This window comes from Lethenteron reissneri, chromosome 46 (genome assembly GCF_015708825.2).
Source record: "Lethenteron reissneri isolate LAM-NWPU_2019-01 chromosome 46, ASM1570882v1, whole genome shotgun sequence".
Lineage (NCBI taxonomy): Eukaryota > Metazoa > Chordata > Hyperoartia > Petromyzontiformes > Petromyzontidae > Lethenteron > Lethenteron reissneri.
The window spans coordinates 9,324,453-9,347,238 of NC_083824.1; the positions used below are offsets into that span (position 1 = coordinate 9,324,453).

The 22,786-nt window shown below is 46.6% G+C and overlaps 1 protein-coding gene across 1 annotated transcript in view; it reads left to right on the forward strand.

Annotated features, from left to right (window-relative positions):
- Positions 1-22,786, forward strand: part of LOC133354125 (tropomodulin-1-like) — a 36,175-nt gene continuing 13,389 nt past the window's right edge. The window contains exons 1-3 of the mRNA XM_061570717.1: positions 1-156; positions 17,258-17,565; positions 18,659-18,815. Coding sequence (XP_061426701.1) covers positions 17,440-17,565; positions 18,659-18,815 — 283 coding nt within the window. The 5' untranslated portion in view covers positions 1-156; positions 17,258-17,439. The remainder of the gene's footprint in view (positions 157-17,257; positions 17,566-18,658; positions 18,816-22,786) is intronic.

The window sequence follows — 22,786 nt, forward strand, 5'->3', positions numbered from 1 at the left end:
CGGGAGATGATGAGGAGGAGGGGAGTGGAGTGGAGACCACGGGGAGACTTTGCCGAGGTCACGGCTACAGCAGCGACTGCAGCAGCAGCAACAGGAGGGACTACAGCTTTGGCAGCAGCAGGAGTAACATCGCCACCATCATCATCAGCAGCAGCAGTGAGTCCCGGGTATCAATCTCCCCGTCTCTCTCCCTCTCTCTCGCTTCTTCCCAAGCTGTGAGTTGCATGGAATCCCCGTCAGAGCAAAGCAAGCCATCGGAGGGGAGGCTGTGGAGTTTTGGGTTTTGTTTAAAGGGAGCTTGGTGGAGTTGAAGGGGACACTGGGTTGGGGCGCGGGTTCTTACCTGAGTTGCTGGCAACTTACAACGATTTGAGACCGGAGCGAGATGTTACTGAAGGGCAACTTGGAGGGGCGATGTTGAGTTGGAGGTGGAGCTGTGTCTGTGTGTGTGTCTGTGTGTGTGTGTCTGTGTGTGTCTGTGGGGGGTTAACGGGGCACTGTGTCCACGCTTGTGGCGTTGCAGAGAGGTTAAGTTTGAAGGGAGGTTAGATGTGGTGGGGGGCAGTAAGGATGCTGGGCAGAGGGAGGTTCATACTTAATTTGGAGCTTTCGTGACTGCAGGAATTACTGAATTTTCTGTTGCACTTAGTCACATATTCACTTTAAGATGTTTTTTGTTCATGTTTTTGTTTTTTGTTTGTTGCGGTTGCACCCGATTCAAGAGCTGAATGGCTCACAGGGCTATACCTAATGAATGAACTTGAACTACTCTTTGGTTATTTCGGTGAAGTCACGTATAAATAGAAAATAATAAATTAAATACTAGCATACGACGTTTCGATTGCAACACAAGCAATCATAATCAGGTATAAATGAAATAGAAACACAAATCTAGTATACTTAGAAATGTAATGTAATACAACAGAGAGTCGGATAACATAACAGTCAACACTCTACCTGGTTGATTACGTTCTTCCTGAGAATGCTAAATTTGAGAGAGAGAGATAAAACACAGAACCAGAGACATATAGACAGACACGTAAGCAGAGACAGATATCACAGAGATACATAGAGAGAGAGACATACATAGGCACAGGTTGTGGAGTTGTGGAGTTGAAGGGAGCTGGGAAGATGGGATTCAGGGACGGGGAGCTGGAATGAGGGCATCTGGGATTAGGGGAGCTGAGGGGATGGAGGGACCTGGGATTAGAAGGGAGTTGAGTAAGGTCACAGAGCTGGCAGTTCAGAGTTGAATCCAAAGGGAGGTGGGTGGACAGCAGAGCTTGGCTTGTCGGGAGTGGAGATTTCATCGGATATAAAAACTTAACTTGCACTCACACGCCAAACTCAGCGGTCTCCTTTCACTAACGGTTGCGTAACGTGCATTTACTTAAGTGAAGTTTTCTCCGCGATTCGCACTGATTTTAATTGATTCGGGGGGCGATAATCCCTCGGGAAACTTTACGCAACCGAATACTGGGAGCCTCAAGCGAGCTGCTGGGATTGTGGCAAGCCGGGGGCAGATGTGGAGTTGAGACTTATTGGACGGGAGGAACTCTGTGGATCTGGAGCTTATAGAGGTCCTACTGAGAACGTGGCACGGCTGAGAAAAAAATACGGTCCTGAGAAATGTTGGCATTTACTTCTTTTGAGCAATCGATGCGTCGTTGCAGGATGGGCCCAGTGGTAACACCTGTGCCTCGCAACAAGAAGGACCTGGGTTCAATGCCTGCCTCGGGGCAGCTGTGTGGAGTTTGTCCGTTTCGTTCTGCATGGTTTTCCTCCCGATTCTACAGTTTACTCCCATAGCTGAAGACATAGAATGTAAGTTGGTGTTGGTGAAACATCCTATTGTAGAATTATCCTGAAACAGTCTTCAGACTAGGAGTGGCTTTCCCTGGTTATGAAGAATTATCCTGAAACAGTCTCCAGACTAGGAGTGGCTTTCCCTGGTTATGAAGAATTATCCTGAAACAGTCTCCAGACTAGGAGTGGCTTTCCCTGGTTAATCAGTTATTCTTATTAAGTTATTGTTAAACCGGGGTTTCCAAACGTTGCGAGTTGGTGGTCTCAGCCCATGCACCAATGACTGTTAACAACAACAACAAAAAACCCTCCATCACATTAAATGTGGGTGTTCATTTAATCTTATAAATCCCAGCTCTGGGATTAAAAACTAAACATATTCTGTTTGAATGCCAAACATTGGTCATGTCGCTGAGCATGCGAGAATCTCCGCCCCCTAGTGTGTGGATCAAACAAATTATATTTTAAGGGACATCAGAAATAGGTTCAAAGTGGACAACTTCTCTTGACATGACCGATCCTCGACGGTACAATTTTAACAGCGATGTCAAAAAATAGAAAAGGAAAACCAAGGTCACTGTAGCCTCGCTAGCTCCTGCCACCACCACGGCAAAGCGAGCACACACATACACACAGCCAAACTTTCCATGCGTGTATTGCAAGTGACGATAATGTGGGCAAAAACACACACACACAAAGAAATAAATATATATGGAAGGAACTCAACACGGCTATACCTCGTGACTTGCTTTTGTAAATTATGCCCGCACGTGCCCTTGTTATTGTGTATGGGGCTCAATATTTACTTGCAGGCACAGTGGAAGTTACAAGAAGCCAGTTGGGGGTTTGTTAGTGGACAGGATGGTCCAGATGTCTTGTGACCCCCCCCCCCCCCCCCATTTACTTCTCTGCAGCTTTATTTTTAAAGTAAGGTCTACTTAAAACAGAGATGAATGTGCAAAGGGAACAAAAAAATGTTAGGGGCCAATTAATGTGAAGGCACAAGACAATCTGGGCCACCCTCTGCAGTGACCGTGTATCTATCTATCTTATCTAAATATATACGGGGTAGTATCCCTTGGAATCTCTCATTTACTTGATACAGCTATCGTGCTGTGACGGTTCCACCTGAAGACGGAAGCTTGTGTTGCCTCCGAAACGTCGTGATTTTTATTTTATTTTACTTTTATTAATTTAAATGTTTTACCTACGCGACTTTACCGAAAAAACCTAAGAATAGGAATACTTGCAGTCACGAAAGCTTCAAATCTAGAATTAAAACACAAACAGTTGCTGCATGGCGGAGTGATGGACACGTGGAGTTGCAGGCCAGGAGAAGAGAGGGCTTTGCTCGTGAAGTGCCTGCTCGAGGAATGCGAGGCCTGTGTACCCTTCTCGGCCCTCGCACTCGTTCTATATTTAACGCCCCTTCTATATACGTCCGTCTCGCGAGACGTGCGCTGATGATGCTGCTGATGATGCTGATGCTGCTGCTGCAAAAGCGCTTGCTGACTTTTTTCTTCCAGGACGTGTTGCTCATCCGTTTGCCACGAGCTTTTGAAGTCGAGCAGGGCCCCTCTGAGAATTATTTAATTCCCTTACTCCGCTCAATTGATTTCACGAATCACGTGAAAAGAAAACATGTGGTGAAAAAAATTTAAAAGCCTCGCCTCTGGCTCGTGGTGTGCCGCTGAACGGAAGGTGATGGGCAAAGCCTGGTGATATCATCGGCCGCAACCAACTTGGCCATGCTTCGGAGAAGATTTCCCACCTGGTAGCAGAATGTCCGGGAATCCACCAATTTTAAACTAATTGACCACAGCAATCGACTTAATTGTCGAACGGTCCCAGCTCTACTTTGAAGAGTGCAGAGTTAAGTCCCGTATGGTGCTATGTTGATAAAAAAAATAGATGTAACGTTCTCTGCCAATCGATGACACGGACACTTGTGGCGTCTAAGTGGCTATTATTCAAAGTGGTTATGCTGCTCTCGTGCACGAGGACGCTAACTCGTACCCCAATCCCCAGAAGATCCATTCATAATATAAATTCCATCCAGTGGGATTTATTTCATTTCGCAGAGGGCAATGTGGAAAAGCCATTGTTTTACCGTGCTATGCTCCCATGTCAATGCACCCCACCTTCAACCTGCCCTGACCAGCATGGTGAAGTATGGTCAAATAACCCCCGCGGTCCGTAGGTGTTGGGGAGTGAGTTGACAAAAGGGCTGTGCATGCACCTATGTACAAACCCTAATCCTAACCCTGAGCCGAGGAAAATGTACATTCGTAATGTGTCCTGGTGGACTATATCAGTATGTGAACCGGCGCATGAATAATAGCCTTGCGCCATAAGAATGGCACGGATACCAAAAGTTCTAAATAAGAATTAAAAAATTATTTTTGCGTTCGCCAACCTAATGACTCTGGCCAAATTAACGTCATTAACACCCCCCCCCCCCCCATCACGCAACACGTGTGCAAGCGTTTCATGGCGACCAGTTATTGTTGTTTCAGTTCACGCCAGAGGTCGCAACCGGGTACCCGATACCCGTACCCTACCCGATACCCGGCTACCCGTACCCGGTCGGGTACGGGTACGGGTACCCGATTGCGACCCTGGTGCGGCCGGGTACGGGTACGGGTAGGCCGTGAGTAGGGGTCGGCACGGTTTGGCTCAAACCACCAAACCGCGGTTTGAACCGAACCAAATCGGTTTGGTTTGGCTCTGTTTGAACTGGTTCGGTTTGGTTTGGGGCTACGAAAACCGACTCGGTTTGGCTCGGACAGGGTGGAACCGGCTCAAACTAGTTTGGTTGGTTGTAAAGGCCGAGTACCGCAATATCAAGGACATGATGACGGACATTCTCAACCAGCGCTACCCAGCGTTGACGACGGACGCGGCGCCGCGTGGCGGCATTAACATCCTCTTTGACATGGTCTACGCGCCCAACGCTCACGACGGCGCCGCCTCCGAGGTCGACCGCTTCCTGCTTGAGCCGACTCAGGACCTGAGCATGGACGTCGTCGAGTGGTGGAAGCTGTACGGCGGCAAGTACCCGCGCATACGACGCGTGGCCCTCGACTATTTGCCTATCCCGGCGTCGTCCGTGCCCTCCGAGAGAGCAAACTCGGCCGCCAAGCGCTCCTTTCTCGACCGACCAAACCTGCACAAGTGCACGTTCAAGGCCGAGATGTGTGTGCGCTCGTGGGCGCGGATGTTGCCTAGTGTTGGGGTTTCACTGCCACTGAACTACCACACTGCGTTCAAGGACATTGGGCGTGCCAAGCTTGAGGAGATGGCTGTGGACGACATCGTCGTCCAGTACTTGCTAGTGAATCTCAATATGAAGAAAGCCTGCGTAGAAATTAGCGATTAATACACTTAATATTTGTATTGAATGCGAATATTGTTTGCCGCGCATCTTTTCGGTTCAAGCCAACTCAAGAGGTTTGGTTTAGCTTAGTTTGGTTTGGTTTTGGTTTGGTTTGGTTTAGTCGTCGCTGGTTTGGTTTGGTTTGCTCAATTTGAAACCAGTTTGAGTCGGTTCAAACCGTGCCGACCCCTAGCCGTGAGTCACTGGTGAGTAACTGTTTGTCACTCATTTCGGGTAGGGTACGGGTAGGGAACGGCTACCCATTTGCGACCCTGGTGCGGCCGGGTACGGGTAAGGAATCAAAACCCGTTTGCGACCTCTGGTTCACGCTGGTGAGCTGAAGACGAATTCTCGCCACCAAATGTAGCAAATGCCTACAACTTTTCACTTGCAACAACCTCGAGCATCATCAGGACAGTACTCTGGAATAAAATCTAGGTATTCAGAATAGCCGTGTTACCTAACCCGGCTATTTAAATAGGTGTAACGATCTCACAGGAGCAACTCATTAGATGTAAACAAGATATGAACCATTACAATTTACTACAAAAAAATCTGTTATCTGTGACAATTATTAACAAATTCATGATTCATTTGAAACACTCATTCACGTAATTTAGTATCCTTTAGCATGATCCAAATGTAATTTTACCTAAAGCTTAAACTAAGTGTTAGAAATGTTATGATAGTCTACTATGGAATATATCACATTTGTTCATACGTATCCAAGCCGCACCTAATTCTGAACTGTCATAAAATGATCATATGGTAGATCTCCAACAAGACTAATACCGTCACGTGAGTGTTGTGAATCGTCGTATCGTGCTAATTTCCCAGCCCTTTTGTTCGCGTCATTGAGAAGCCTAAACAACACTGAACAATCTTGATTTGAACACTGAACACGTAAGTGAATGTTGTGAAGGCACGCAGCCACGCAAGCGGCCAAACGCAGCTCGCATTTTTGAGTCGTGCCCCTTCTCCCTCCCCGGCGAGAATTCTGCTTACGTGCAAATGGCACCGACCTGTGAAATTTGAAAGCCTTGCAATGTCCGCTGTGGAGCGTGCTAAATGTGTTTTGCTGTCTGAGCTTTCTCGCAGCATTCAGCGCCCCGCGTTAAACCCAAACAACGCGGCGCTTTGCTACGGCGGGGTCGCAGCCAAAGGGGCCATCCATTTAGTCGGTACGCATGGAGGGGGAATAGGGGGGGGGTAACCCAAATGCGTATGCTTGCGTATGGGAGGGTCTACTGACAATGTACGCATAGGAAACTGGGAGGGGGGTGAAGCCTCAATAATTTGCCTACATTGGCCTTCAAATGAATTAGATAGTCCGGCGGTGGACTATCTGTTTGCTTGAACACGTTAATATTATTAATCCTTGATCGTTTCTGCGTGGATTAAGTATCGGCCGTTCTATAGGATTCGGGGGGGCGGTAAAAAGTCCGCGTGTGTACAGGGAAGGGGGGAGAGGTCAAGTTTTGACAGATTTTTGCGTACCTACTAAATGGATGGCACAAAATTGGTGACTGATATCGGGAAACTTGTTTTTCTGTTGCAAATGTTGAGTTCATCACTGCTCAGTTGTCTAATTTTTTCCTTCCTTGTGAAAGCTAGCAGGGGAACAGGGTTTAACGGATATACGCAGACAATACACCTTCACATATCGGTCCCTGCACTTAATAAATAACAGTACTTTTACATATCCCACGGGGAGCTTTTGCAAGCTGATGTGATGTGTAAAAGTGCTTTTATATTTTTTACGTGGTGGGACAGATATAATGTGAAGAAGGAATATTATGCTGTTACAGTCTCAACGGTGGCGCTCATGATTCAATCGTTAAATGTGGTTACTGAGATTTAACATCGTGGGGATTTTGAGAAGCCCCGTTCTGACACAACCAGAATTCTTAAACAGCAAACTTTATTGCGCTGCTCTGGCTGTGGTTTCCACCTCCTGAAATACAAACAAGAAGGACATCCTGTGAGTTAAGAAGAATATCTCAAGATACCAGAAGAGGGTGATAACTATGTGTAAATGCATCGTCTTTGTTTATGTATTACTAGCTTTAACTACCCGGCTTCGCCCGAGACTTGGATTCTTCTTCTTGGCTCTTTCGGTAAAGTCACGTAGAAGGGAAATAATAAAATAATAAAAATAAAACAGAATAAAATACTTTGTGAGAATTGTATTTTATTATGTTTTATTTTTTTTTATTTTAAGTTTTCCCTTCTACGTGACTTTACCGAAAGAACCAAGAAGATGAATTCCTGCAGTCACGAAAGCTTTAAATCGAAACTTGGATTCTTGTCTTGGATTAACACACGGCCTACGCGGAGGGTGGGGGGCGGGGGATGCGTGACGTCAGCAGGCACTCTGCGTGACGTCAGCAGACACACTGCGTGACGTCAGCAGGCACTCTGCGTGACGTCAGCAGACACACTGCGTGACGTCAGCAGGCACACTGCGTGACGTCAGCAGACACACTGCGTGACGTCAGCAGGCACACTGCGTGACGTCAGCAGACACACTGCGTGACGTCAGCAGGCACTCTGTGTGACGTCAGCAGACACTGCGTGACGTCAGCAGGCACACTGCGTGACGATGCCGCATGCGGGTGACATCACAGATGTGACGTCACTGTTCACTTGCCTTGCAAAATATATCCATTATTGTGCACCCCCACCCCCCCCCCGAATACAAAAAGTCTAATTCTAGATTTGAAGCTTTCGTGACTGCAAGGATTTATACTCTTAGGTTTTTTTCGGTAAAGTCACGTAGGTAAAAAATTATATTAAAATAATAATAAATCACGACGTTTCGGAGGCAACATAAGTCTCCGTAAATAACCTAAGAGTACAAAAGTCTATTTTTATACTTTTGCATTGTTTACAGTCTGGAAGATATCCACATGCCAAATTTCAAGTTTGTTGCATGTTGGGAAGTATGCTAAACATTTCGAACAGACACACGTATTCACAAATTTCCCTTTTATATATATAGATAATATAATACAACTGAAGAGAACAGGGGCTGTTAATGTCCCTCGAAGATGGGCAGATTTTTCAGTTCAAGTTTCAAGTTTCATTTATTAGGTATAGCCCTGTGAGCCATTCGGCTCTTGAATCGGGTGCAACCGCAACAAACAAAAAAACAAAAACATGAACAAGACATCTTAAAGTGACTTTGTGCAAACTACGGAGAGAGAGAAAGAGACTCAAACTAAAAATATACAGCAGAAGCAGGCGTCGTCAGGGTCGGGATCGAACCCACGACCTCCTGCATACCAGGCGATGTCATCAACATCTCCTAGCCAGTAGGGTCACCTCAAAAGGAGGACGTCCTGGGAAAACCAGAACAGGTGGCAACGCTATCTCTAACATTGGCCCTGTTGAAAAAAATTCCAGCTGACTCACTGTCCCTGCCGTTTCGTGGTGTTTAAGTCAGACTCTGCTATTTATAATCAGTCAGTATTAATGCATTTCCACCGTTGTGGCAATCTGTGCCAGGAGTGGGATGAGAAACGAAATATTATTCACGGAACTTACAAGCGAAACAAAAGCGGAGCTCGAAGTTGCTTCATGCGTTACACTGATGCCTTTGTGTCAGAGACCCGGACCTTTGTGTGCTCTCACTGTAGCTCAGGGTAATGCTGTAAGCGCGAATTGTTGTTCTGTGTCCAACTTTCATCGGTGCCTTTTCATTAGTGTGGCGTGAATAGAGCGAGTGTTGTATTTCCCAGAACGGGTACGAATGCTTAAGTACCAAACAGCTGCTACATTATAATCGTTAAAAAAGAGGACTCTAATGTAACATGATGTTGATATCTAAAACATTATTTTAAAAAGATATTCATGACAATATTTGCCAATGACTGGTTAGAATGTTTTCTGCACTACCACCATTATAAACATACCTGCTAACTTAGAGTCGGTCAAAGTGACTTTGTGCTCAAATTAGCGTTGATGCGGTGCTCATCCTACTGTTTAGAGCCTTGATCCAGTGGTGGAAATTCCACATTCCTCTGATGGGGGCGAGTCTGCCCATAGGACAGCCGCTGTTGGATTCTCCACAATGTGGTACTTCTTCTTGGTTCTTTCGGTAAAGTCACGTAGAATGGAAATAATAAAATAATGAAAAGAAAAAGAGTACAATAGTTATTTTATTATGTTATTATTTCCATTCTACGTGACTTTACCGAAAGAACCAAGAAGATGAATCCCTGCATTCACGAAAGCTTTAAATCGAAATTTAAATCTGGTACTTGTTTTAAAATGGTACTTGTTTTATGATTCCGGAGTGATGATGGGCTGAGTCATCCCTCGACCAGTGTTTGGCGTCCCAGGACCGGTTGAAATATTACTTGCCATTTATGTTAGCCATGGCTGTAAATGTAATTCAGGTTGCTTTGTCCGTAGTGCATTGCATTTAGCACTGTACCACTCCTCCACTTCGCAATCATAGTGTACAATTGAGTACTACTTAACTAAATTGTGAATCATCTGAATGCCAACGATCCAATGGAAGTGAACTGTACGGCCCACTATAAATAACCACACTGGCCACAATCACAAGTGACTGCGAGAAGACCTGTCAAGTAGAGTTTGGGGCCCCTGTTGGTATTTTTGGCTGGTGAGAGTCCCCAATCTCTTCCCATTCTCCATCACCATTGTCAAAGGGAGTGACTTTACAAGTGCCTGGGTTGTACCCAATGTTGGAATATTTAGCAAGCGCGTGCTTTTGGATTTGTTTTTATATTTGGTAAAGAGAACAGATCAAAATATTCGTCAGCAATGAAATATTGAAATTGGCTGAGAACTTATTTGCGGTTTCTTTTTTTTTTAGGTTGGGGGACCTCCTGTAAAGTTGTACCCCCTCCCCTACCATCCTTCACAAGGCCTGAACGTAATAAGTAAAACAAACGGTGCTCACAGAATCAAAATAAATCCCGGCACGGACTAATATATCTCGCCCGTGTGGCAGACAGCGTGGTATTTTATATGGACACTGAAGTCCATAATAATGATCAGCTGTTACCGTCAATCGCGGGCAAACACGCTTGCTGGCATCACGATGGTGTCATCCGGCTGATTTAAGTGTATCACATCGTGCTGCTGTTCCCACATTCACGTACGCACACTTGCATTAAACCACACAAAGTATATTTAAAAGCTATGAGTAAATCTTACTGCTTTGGCTGGGACTGAATGGTTTAAGGGGAGCAGTTGCATGATTTAAAGTGGCTTTCTAGTTAATTAGGACCGTAAGTCGGATAGAAAGTGATTTTTCCACGTTTCTTGATAAGGGAGAAACGCTTCTATAAATACAACGGTATTGGATGTACGCACACAATTGTGATAGTGCATTTTTTGCATGTGTGTCACACCATTGATTTATTCAATAAATAATCCATGATTTCTAAAACTACAGATAAGGGGCCGTCCATAAATGACGTATATGCACTTGGAGGGGGGGGGGGGGGTCAGACATTTGTGATGATGTGTGACATCATCACAAAATGTGCAACTTTAAATAAATATAGACAACACGTTCTACTTAATTAAATAGACGTTTTAATCAATGTTTTCTCCTACAACATCAGAGTGCAGCGCCACATTAAATACGCACTACAATGACAATAGTTTAAAGCGATTTGAAGCATGTTTTATTTTGGGGGGGGCAGAGCTTTGTGACGTCATATTTGGGGGTGGGTCTGACTTTTTGTGACGCCGTGTGACTAAGGGGGGGGGGGGGTCAAAAACCGTCCAAAATCGCGTGACGTCATTTATGGATGGCCCCTAAGTACCTTCAAAGTGACAACCCATATTTTTTCTTGAGATAATATTTTTGCTACTGTAAACTTGCCGAACTTATGCAACTGCCTATTCAGCGGTAAGTAAACCATTTAGCGGAGAGCACCGTGTTTCCGATGCTGAACTCGCAACTCGTCGCGGAATCCGCATGAAACCCGTGACCGTCAATGCAAGTGTTAAATTCTCGCAGTCCACGCATGGCTGGCTGCCGCCACACCTTTTGCCAAGGCAGTGCTCGGCTAAATGAATGCAGGCAACCCTCCGCAGCAGGACTTGTTTGACCGCCCCTTGTGTGGCAGACGGTGTGAACATTCCGTTACCCCATGCCACGGACAGGTGCGAGCTGTAACCATATCGCCGTGAGAGCACTTCGTAGGCTGGACCCTACCTTGTTGCACCATCTGTACAGCACTAACATTGTGGCACTTGAGGTAGCCAAGAGGCTCGGAGGTCAGAGTGTGTGCTTTATGACAGGTGGCTACAAATCTGGAATCGAACGTAGGGATCTCAGTGGTTCCAGCTCAGTGCCCAGAGACTGCTGAACCTTGTGGTAAACACCCCAATGTTCAAAATTATGGTCAGTCACAATTCGAAAATAACTCAAATTCTCAAAGATGCGTTTGCCAAGTGGCACGGAGGTCAGAGCACTGAGGTGGCGCCGCCAAGATCGAGGATTTTTTTAATTCCGGCAGCTGCCTATGGTTAAACAGAGTTCTTAAGTTGAAGTCAAGTGAGTTTATTGTCTGAGCCCGGTCACCAATAACAATAAATCCCATCACATTAAATTTCGTTCTGCGCTTAATTTGGCTAACTTTCAGTTTGACTGTTATGCAACCAATATTACTGCACAGGCACTGCGGATGAGAAACTTCTGCCCCCTGCTGTGTGGATCAGTGGTTAGTTGAAGGGGTATTGTAGGTCATTCTGTGATATACACTTCCTTGAGCCGTTCTCTCACACGAAGCGTTGTACTGCCGCCGATAGCACAACCGGGATAACATTGGGGGAAAAATTACACAACACTTTTGGGAGAAAAACTAAGAGTTGTGGCACCTGAATGTCAGTTATGGCCCTTCATTGATTTATTTTTTGCATGGACAACAGCCAGGTTGAACTCTGTAGGCCCTGCATAGCCGAGCCGTGAAGCAAGACTCCATCTCCATGATAAGACACTTACTTCGTCAGTCTGTCAGTCGCGCCGATTACTTGAAAATGTATTGTCGTGCAATGTCAAGTGGGGGCTCATTCTGATCTGTCAGAACCAGATTATGAGCTAGGTATGGCCTGCGACCTTTGGTCTAGGGAAAAAAAAAACACTTCAACCAAATGTATTAAAGTTCTCGTATCTCCATTACCAGTCGTTTCATTCTTTGAGTTTTGAAGTTGAGAACAGTTTTGTAAAATGATAGAAGAATCCAGGTAACATGATCCATAGAAATTAGTTTTTTCTTGTCTGAATGGTTACTTGTAAAATGCACATTGATTATTGTCGAAAAATATTCACCCAATGTACGTGACTTGCTAGTACCCGCTTGCACTCTAATCTGTTTTCCTTTGCAAGAAATATTTCTATGTACTGTACGTATGTTGCACCTATTTTGTACCGTACATAGTCAACCGCGCTAATCGGAGGTGCAGGGAAGGACAACAAACGAAACAAAATAAAGCATTTTTTAAGAAATGAGTTTTCAATCGAGATTTAAAAGTGCATAGCTCCAATGGCTTCCAAATATTAGAAGGAAGAATGTTCCAGACTACCGCTGAAGCGCATCTGAAAGCGCACGATGCAGTGACCGTCTTCGATGGCCAGCCAAAATCCACTGCGAGGATGACCGGAGTTCGCGTGATGGTTTATCCTCCTTGACGAGATCAGCCAGGGATTGTGGTTAATTTGTGGCAAGCACGCTGTGTGTAATAAGTGCGTAATGTTTACTCCATTAAATTTGACTCCCTCTAACGTCATGTCGATACGTTAAATGGAGTAATTTTTTTTATCACATGTGAAAAAATCCGCTTATTTCAGACGTAGCCCGTGGAAGTGCCTGTCGTCCATGGGATAGGATTAATACGAGCGTAAAATCCGCCATCTGTGCGGCGTTCTGCTCTTCGTAAGGAAATGTTGAACCTCTTCATTGATAACCTTCGGTATAAAGATTGGTCACTCATTGCGTCTTGGCAATGTGATGTCAATGCTATCTGTAACAATCCAGCATCGCCACCAGTAGCTGTCAGCATGAGCTCAGCTGTGACATCTCAGACATCTGAGCTATGTTTTCTGGATGAATATAACTAGCACTGTACATGCATAATACATGAGTGGATGTTCAGCTCTGATAAGTCTCTTGAACTTTAGTAGTGTTGCTTTTTACATTGGGTCCACCTATGCTGCAGCTTTAAAAACGTTTTTCAGTCTTATCTGTTCAACAAAGAGAAGGAACGTGCCTGAGTGGATGTCATCCATGGAGACGGAGTGATACAATCAGGTCGTGTGCACATTCATCTTTCCAAAAGCACTCAAACGCGCTCTCGCCCACTCCTTTCATTTTGTTTTATTTTGTTCTCCTTGGTAATAAACAATAGTAACGCACCAGTGTGCCTCAAGCAGATGCTTTTTCTTGCTGTTTATTTGCCTGACACATGGGTCAGAGACACCGTGATCATTAAAGAAAAGTATAGAACAACAACTGGAATGGGTGCAAAGAAGCGGGGAGAAGATGCAATCAACATGGGAGACGGAGGGAGCAATGCATGTTTTAGACTTGCAGCGTTTCCCAACCCCCGGGCCGCAGATCGGTACCGGTCCGCGTGGCCTGTTAGGAACCGCACAGCAGGAGGTGAGCGGTGAGTCCGCGCGTGGCCCACCCGTTATTTTATTGACCACTTCCGTCCTCGCCTCTTTCCCGCACTGCGCACTTGTCTCAGTCACAGTTTTGGTAAGCCCACAAGCTGCTAACCCCTAGTAGCCACAATGAGTAAAAAACAAACGTCGCTGGAGAGCTTCTTTGAGAAGGGGGAAAGACCCAATGATGAAACCCCCCCACCCTCCCCCGGTCCGTGAAAAAATTGTCTTCCACGAAACCGGTCCCTGGTGCCAAAAATGTTGGGGACCGCTGATTTAGAGGCTATACACTCGGTTTAATAACATCAACACTTTTAATACAGTAAAAGCATGTGGGCTTGGGCAGGACACGTCGCTCCAAGTGATTATTGATGATTGTCATTAATAATAACAACGGAGGGAAAGCCAAGGAAACACTTGGAGATGGAGTGATGAAATAAATTCTTGCCGGGTGGATTATTGCATTGCGGGACAATGAGGGATGTCGACGGCTTGGAGAGGTCTTCGTCCAGCAGTGGATTGATCCATGTCTGATGATGATGATCTATTCGCAAATATCCTGCTGGGCTGCTGCTTCAGTCGGCACGCGTTTAGGTAATAGGCGTGAAAAGTTCAACTGTTACTTTGTAGGTCAAGTGGAATTGATTGTAAAGAGAATGCCACTGCTGTAAGTTAAGTCGAAGTTGTAACCATTTACCTCTCTACCCTCTGGCGTTTTGATGAATTGTCCTTGATTTAAGGTCACGATTCAAATAAAGAAATTCGTAATTGATTCTTGGGTTAAATGCCACGTAATCACGTGGCCAAATGTATGCTGTGAAAGCCTCCATTTACGTGCCAACTATCACAAGTTAAATGCAATGTAAGTTGTTTTTTTGGGGTAGTATAGTGGCCACCAGTGGCTGAAAGGGTCATTTGAACCCATGACATACGACGCGTGTGAATAGATCGATGTTGGTTCTCGCGGACACTATTTGGGGCCTGCATGCCAGGCTTAAGAATCATCGGTTCGTTGTTACTTATCTGCTGTACGTGGCGGTAAGCTCCCAAGAGTCTAACTTCAGAGGTCGCCAGTTCAATTTGATCTCCTAGCACGGGAGTATTTACAATGAGCAATATTGTTTAAGTCCCTCTTCATCCTCTGCCCCCTCTCCCGTAAACTATCCACCCAGCGGTATAAATGGGCCCACCACAGTCTATTGGCAGATCGTGTGCGGTGAGGTAAACTGTAGGGGGTACTCCAACCTCCATCAAGATATCTTACCAACATGGAAGAGTAGGCCAAACACCGTTGGGAGGTGGGGTGGGGGGGGGGGGCCTCTCTCGATCCCCCTCTAGTCGAGGCCTTTCCGCCAGCATTGACGTGAGCGAGCATTTGCAGGGCTGCGCCTTGACCAAAATCGAGTGCCATGTTCAGCAAATGCGCAAAATCTCCAATGCACAACACGTCCAAGGCTCTCTGCTGCACACAAAAAAACGAAAAGCAACGTTCCCAGCCAAGCGGGGGAGACTTAGCGGAGTCCACCGGAGCAGCAGGTGCAGGGTGTGTGGCACGTTGCTGGCACGGTGCTGGCGTTCTCGGCCTGTTTACCTGTCCCCTGGGCCAGGTGGCTTCTCGTTTGAAGTGCCCTCACTGCAACGGTGGACGGGACCCAACCCAAGGGTTCGGCCAAATTTTTTAAAAAAACATTGTACCGCGCAAGTTGAGGTCTCCGAGGAATGCACAGCAAATACGGATTATTTATTCAGCTTTTTTTTAATGCCGCTGTTGTGACAGCCCGAATGGCTTTTGTTCGTATTTATTTTTTAAAACGCAGTTGCTGAGCACAGGTCCAAAGCCCCAAAAATACCAAGTGGCGAGCAACGAACAGTACCCTGGTTTAACAACGTGTCGTTTCCTAAACATTCGGTGTGTTTACCGCTCCTGTTTTTTTGCAGTGCTGTATTGTTGAGCTGCAACTGATGTGAAATGATTTGAATAGGCGTTCTTGCATTGGGCGACACTCGGAGTGCAGCGCTATCTCGCCGTACATAAACCACGAAAGAATAGTGAAGGGTGATTTATTATTGAAAATGGAATTGATACAAGCAGTACCACATGTGAGTGTTGTCGGGAAAATGGCATGAAAGTTCTTTACCAAGAGCTTTGGCCACTGACCTAAGGGAGACAGGTTTGGGGTGAATTAAATGTGATGAACCCGTTTAATAATTAAAATAAAGTATTATCTTACAATCACTGAGGAACCACAGACAAGCTGTCAGGCAGCCAGGCTGTGAGCCTGCACCAACAATTGCCCCAGCTCTGCAGTCCTCTATATATTAAACATATTTTCAGCCAATTAGTGAGAGTGTTTTACATGTGGTAGGAAATTCGGAGTACCTGTTCAAAACGCACACTTGTCTGGGGGACACACTCAAGCTCGCACAGAAGGGACGGGCGATATTTGTCTGCGTTTGCTGCACTGCCTTCTGGCAAGCCATGTTATGGCACCTCGATGTACGGCAAATATAGCCGCTCGCTAACAGCACTCGCCACAACAGTTGCGCCCAATTACACAAGCCCGCAATATTGTACCCAATCTTGCAGCTCTGAGTTCTGCAGTGACCCGTGTGCGATGTTATTTTTTTCTTAGCCATCTGCTGTCTGCTCACAAGCTGCCCCTCCCCCACCCCGCGTGTAGAATTACCAAGACATTAAATTGCTTCAGGCTGTCGAGGTGGCTAGGTGGCTCAGAGGTCGGAGTGCCAAACCAGCACTGCTGAGATCCTGGGTTTTGAATCCAGGTTTTAGACACCCATGACCAATACGCTACCGCTACACCACACACAGCCAACACGCACCGCACACTGCCAACACGCCTCTCACGCCAACACCACGCAACTCTGGAATAATCTAACGTCCGTAAATTGAAGGTGCAACATTTCTTGAATTGAGCATGGTTATAAGGACTCAGGACACGAGATGATGGGATGGAATCCCACATTCGAGCAGGTGGTCGAAGTGAGAATGGAACAGTCGGTCTGGTAGGCTGAGTCCTGAACAGAGGTGGTGGAATCATTGATTAAAATCCATCGCAACGGTCACTATGGGCATATGGCCATAGCGATAGACGAGTTATACGTAGGTCACTGGCTGCCGGTGAGCGAGCGAATTATTGGAGTGAATCCATTGTTGCTGGATCATAAATCACCGCGGCTGCTGCTCTCTGTTGAATTAGGTGCTGCGTTCCAGACACAACAACAGGATCTCAACTCTTGGCCGAAATGGTGCTTTGCGCTGAAGTAATAATTGTTCAGAGTTTAACGAAGGCTTTTGGCAAGGGTCTGGAGGAAACCAAGCTCGACCTTGCTCATTAACTAACTTTCTCATTAACTAACTTGCTAATTAATTCACTTGCCCGCGTCTCTTTTTGCCTCTCCAACAGAGCACCTCCAGCCGTTGCCTCCAGCGCTCCTCCTCCCGTGCGTGGCCGAGGGCGGTAGAGACGTGACCTGCAGGCCGTCTCTGTATTTCTGGTTCCGGTCGCCGGCCGGCCTCTCGCTCGCCCGCCCGCCGTGAGGAGGAGGAGGAGTTGCCGTAGCGGTGGTAGTGGTACCCGGAGTCACCATGGCGACGTCGCTGCTCAAGAACATGGACAAGTACCGCGACGTGGACGAGGACCAGCTGCTCGGGGACCTCACGGAGGACGAGCTCCAGCGGCTCACGGACGAGCTCGAGGAGATGGACCCGGAGGTGACGACCCTCTCAGGCCCCCCCCCGCCACCCCCCTCCCCCCGTGCTCCTCCCCCCCTCCCGTGCTCTCCCCTCCCCCCCCCCATGCTCCCCCCACCCCGGGATCCCCCCCCCACCCCCGGGCTCCCGACCCCCACGACTCATATACCAAATAAATAATAAAAATAGCAATGATTTGGTTTTGAAGTAGCGCCTACTACGCATCTCCACAGCGCTTTACGGAAGACAAGCGACTTAACATTGCGCCTCGTTTTTCGATTTAAAGCTTTCGTGACTGCAGGGATTCATCTTCTTGGTTCTTTCGGTAAAGTCACGTAGAAGGGAAATAATAAAATAATAAAAATAAAACATAATAAAATAAAATTCTCACGACGTTTCGGCCACAACGCAAGCAGCCGTCCTCAGGTGAAGAACAGGGCTGTCGGAAAGACAGCGTCACCTGAGGACGGCTGCTTGCGTTGTGGCCGAAACGTCGTGAGAATTGTATTTTATTATATTAAAATTTTATTATTTTATTATTTCCCTTCTACGTGACTTTACCGAAAGAACCAAGAACATTGCGCCTCATCTCCACACATTTGAAAGGGCACCCCCAGTGGCAGCTGTCACTGTGGGCACAAGGTGACTCGGCAGCTCCTGGCCCGCAAACGGAGTCATTGTCCGCCCAAAGGGGCTGATGATGGCGACGGTTTAATCCCGGCCGTGTGAATCTGCCGGTTAAATCCTTGAACCCCGAGGCCAGCACACAAGGGCCTGCTCTTGCCAATGCCGTCACGAGGATCTTGAACGTCCACGCTCTTCCGAGTTGCACAACCCCAGAAGTAACTCTGTGGCTGTGTCAACCTCGTTTTTATTCTTGCGCTCGTTTATCCAGCAAGGCCTCACCGAGTCTCAAGACTCCTTTTCAGGAGGGTCCTGCAAAGTGTTTGCAGTAGGCATGTGTGTGTGTGTGTGGGGCGATGATTGCGGTGTATAATCCCGAGCGAGTAGTTTTGCAGGTGTCTTCAACTTCGGGACGTTTGGCCCAATGCCGGTAGTGTTGTGTGTGTGTCTGTTAATTGATTTACCGCGCTTGGGAAACGCGCGCCTTCAGAACGTAGGCCTGCCCGCCGGCATGCGACAGAAAGACCAGACCAAGAAGGATCCGACGGGGCCGTTCAAGCGGGACAATCTCCTCGCGCACCTGGAGAAGGAGGCCAAGGAGGTGGAGGACAAGGAAGATCTGGTGCCCTTCATCGGAGAGAAGAAAGGTAGCTCGTTCTCTGCTTCACCCACACCCTGGGATTTTTATATTCACTTGAGCATCACCCGTTGTGACATATGCAACGAAAAGGTTGATCATTCATGAAGGAAAATTGAAAAAACATTTTTGTAAATATAACACTGGTCAACACACTTTTTCTGGCATAAGGTATACCAACGGTTTTGATTCCAAATCTGGCATCAGTTTTTGTCTATCACATCAGGTTTTTGAGATATCAAATATTGCATTAAAAAAAAAACTGCAAAAGAAAGATATTAAATAAATGTGGATATCTACATAAAATTATATTATAAACACACTATCCTAAAAATACAGCACCATATTTTAACACTAAAGCAGTCACTGACTCGCAACAACTTGCAATCATAAGTGACAGAGTTAATTTTGGGTAAAATCAATGAAAATGGGGTATGCCGATAGCATAAAAAATTTACCCGTAAAAACAAAGTTTTTCACTCTAAATCCTTTATATGCGTGGCGGCTAGAGTCCTCTCGTCCTCTGGTTTGAGATGGCTGCCACCTATGGGTCAGATGATTGTCTGCCAACATTAAGCAATTGGTAATTAAATATTTAACAAAATTTCCCTAAACAGTGTAAAATTTTTGAAAAAAGTTTTCACGAAAATTAATTGTCGCGCACAACGAGTCTGTGTGGAAAATGTCAGCTCGATTGGATCACGGGAAGTGGGTTAAAAAACGACCGAAAGATTTGCACGGTCGTAAGCAAGCAAACAAGCACGCAAGCACGCAAGCACGCAAGCAAGCAAGCAAGCAAGCGAACTTAATATAAAGGATTTAAAAATGAGATGTGATAGAGCAAATCAGAGATCAGATTTGGAATCAGCACCCTGAAATTAGTCTAAAACAGCTGCAAAAGTCCAGGCCTGAATTTTTTGTTGTTGACCAGTGTAATTCAACGTTATTTTAGTTTAACCGCGTGTGTGTGACTTCATCACCGATCGTTGCGTGTTTCTTCCTGCAGGCCAGTGCAATGTGTTTCGGCTCATTGATCATGAATGTTGTTTTCTGGTAGTTTTACTTTCAAAGGTGGAAGTGATTGCCTGAGCATTGAGGCGGAGTTCATCTCCTGTTTATAGCCCTGCGCCAGCGGTGTACATTCCACATTCCTTCGGTGGGGGGCGAGTCTGACTCGTGTTGCTTATACCAGAACTGCGCTTCAACAAGGCGTGCTCGCAGATTCACACTTATCTCTTGCACTTGGCGTGACTTCGTCGTTTGCAGACGTACGCGACGGCTGCACGAATGAAAGGCTCGAGGATGATTCGTGCGTGCCACATGGCGCTTGGGGAAACTCGCTTCCATCAACGTGCCGGGAACCGCAATGTCACGTTAAAAGTGACCTTGTTTTGAATCGCCGTTTTCATTCAGCTCTGTAGACGCCTCCTCTGTTGTGACCAGAACGCCCGAACGCCTTTCTTGGTCACCGCCGCATTTCTCGTGCATTCTTGGTGTGCTTCCAACCGGCCGACCAAGTGGTTTCTGCAGTCTATTAGTGATAATATTTACCGTACAGTGCTTCAAATGATCAACAAGCCGTTTTTTTTCCCTCCCCCCCGAAGAGATAACATTTACTGCTGGCTGGAGCTCTTGACGGGCAGTTTGTAAATCGGCGTTAATGCGTATCTGGTTTTAGTTGTGGAGTGTTTGGAGTTACTGACCGTTTAAATCACCCGGAATGCGACCATCAAATCTTGGCAGCTAGGCAGGGTTGAGCCCGGACAATGCTAGGATGGGTGACCGCCGTGTACAAACAGCTTGCCATAATGACTGCGGGGCTACGCGATGGGCAGCAGAGGGTAGTGCGGCAAAATCCGTTGTACTGCACTCTCGTGTTCTCTCACGTCCATGCCCCCCCCACCCCACCGCGTTCACTGACCCGCACTGACCATTGTGGTGAAGTATGGTCAAATAACCCCTACGACCCACGTGGTGTGGGTTGATAGTGTGCAGTGCAGTGCATCTATAATCAGTGTGCACAATGGCTTCCATATATAGTGGTATCCACTTATAGATATCCAACTAAATTAAAAGGGCTCAAATATACAATTATAATGAGTGACTGAGGGCTGCCAAGCATGGAAACCTGTACGTGCGACAGCTCCCTCAGTCCCTCCGCTGCTTGCTCCGCTTTGCTTTACATTTTTAAGTGACTCCGTGTCACAGGATTTGCGATGCAATCTGCGAATCAATTTCCTTAGGCCGTGGCGCATGGCCACACTTCTCCTGGGATAGAGGCCACGTGCGTCTGCGTGTGCGCGTGTGCGAGAGACATGGGGAGCGGTGGTGTAGCGGTTAGCGCGCTGCGCTATGAACCTGACGACCCGGGTTCCATTCCCGCTCACGGCTAACACCAGTGACGATTATCTGAACCGGTCCTGGGCCTCCTCTAGGTCGACTCAGCCTTAAATGAGTACCTGGTGCGGTGTGTTAACATCGCCACTGGTGAGACAAAGGCGGTTGGGCGTGGTGCTGGCCACCCACCCCCTCGTTCGTGTACCGTTCCGGCCTTCATAGGTGCTCGCTAACAGCACTTGCCTCTACAGTCTGTTAAGGCTACACGGGGGATCTTTTTTAATCTTTGTGCGAGAGACATGGCTCCGTGAATCTCCATGCATGCTACCCACCTCCCTCCCTTCCTCTGTCAGACACGGAAAAGCCCTCGCCCTTCACGATATCCATCCAAGAGGCGGTGGTGGCGTGCACCATTTTAATGACTTATATATTTCACCGTGCGTGTGATATTCGTTGCATGAATGCATACTGCATACGTTATTACCGCACCGCCCGAGTTGGCGATCGGACGACCGTTTGTCCGTTTGGCGAAAATTTGCCAACGTTGCAAATAGTTTAATTATCACCATTGGAACCTCATTTGCCAGTAAAAAATATGATAATTGGTTTTTTACCCTTCCATCTGGCAACAAAACTGACACTTTTTTTACAAGGAGTCATGTTTGCATAGACCACAATACCTGCAGTCACAATGCAAACAAAAAAATTACTCTGATAATGTGCACTGTCCTTGAAGTTGATTGGTCCACACCCGAGACAGCTTTACTTAGAGCCTAGTCTCACATGGGTTGGACCAGATGACGCCAAAAGGCGCACAACTCAAAGACAATGCACCATCAGAGTATGAGTGCTCGGGGTAAGCATTTACACCATTGGAACCTCATTTGCCAGTAAAAAATATGATAATTGTTTTTTTACCCTTCCATCTGGCAACAAAACTGACACCTTTTTTACAAGGAGTCATGTTTGCAAACGTGTAAAAAAGGTGTCAGTTTTGTTGCCAGATGGAAGGGTAAAAAACAATTTATCAGTTTAATTATCATCATGATCGATTAAAATGCCATGACATGTCAGCAGGATTATTTCACGTAACTGCGGCATCCGTCAATGGGTCACCCTGTACAGTGTTAGCGAGGAAACATCCCTGCGCTGACAGCGGCGGCTGCCAGTACGAGCGTGTTGTTCATTCTGCTTGGCACGAGCCTTAATCTACCGCGGCGTGATGCATGTCACCGGCGTGGTGCCGTGTGCGGTGAAATGCCCGAGGTTGATGGGGTTTGATCTGTCGTCAGGACACTGGAAACGCACCCATGTTAGGCTCCGTGTCTCTTTGCCGCGATCGGTCTGCAATGCTTGTGAACCGCGCCTGACGTCGCCTGCCAGGGTTGGGTGGGGGTGGTGCCTTCCCTACATGGTCCTTATTTAGACTCGGCGGTTTAAATGTCACCCCCGTATCCATCATTCATCTTTATATATGCCATGATCATGCAGCGTTACTAATAACTGGGTTTTTTTCCTTTTCTTCTAGGAGGCATTTTAATTTAATAGTTTCCTGGACCATTGTGTTTTATTTATAATTTGTTATTATGTTTTTTTATTTATTGGAATGCTTAATCCCAAAGTGTTGTTGCGAATTAATCTCAC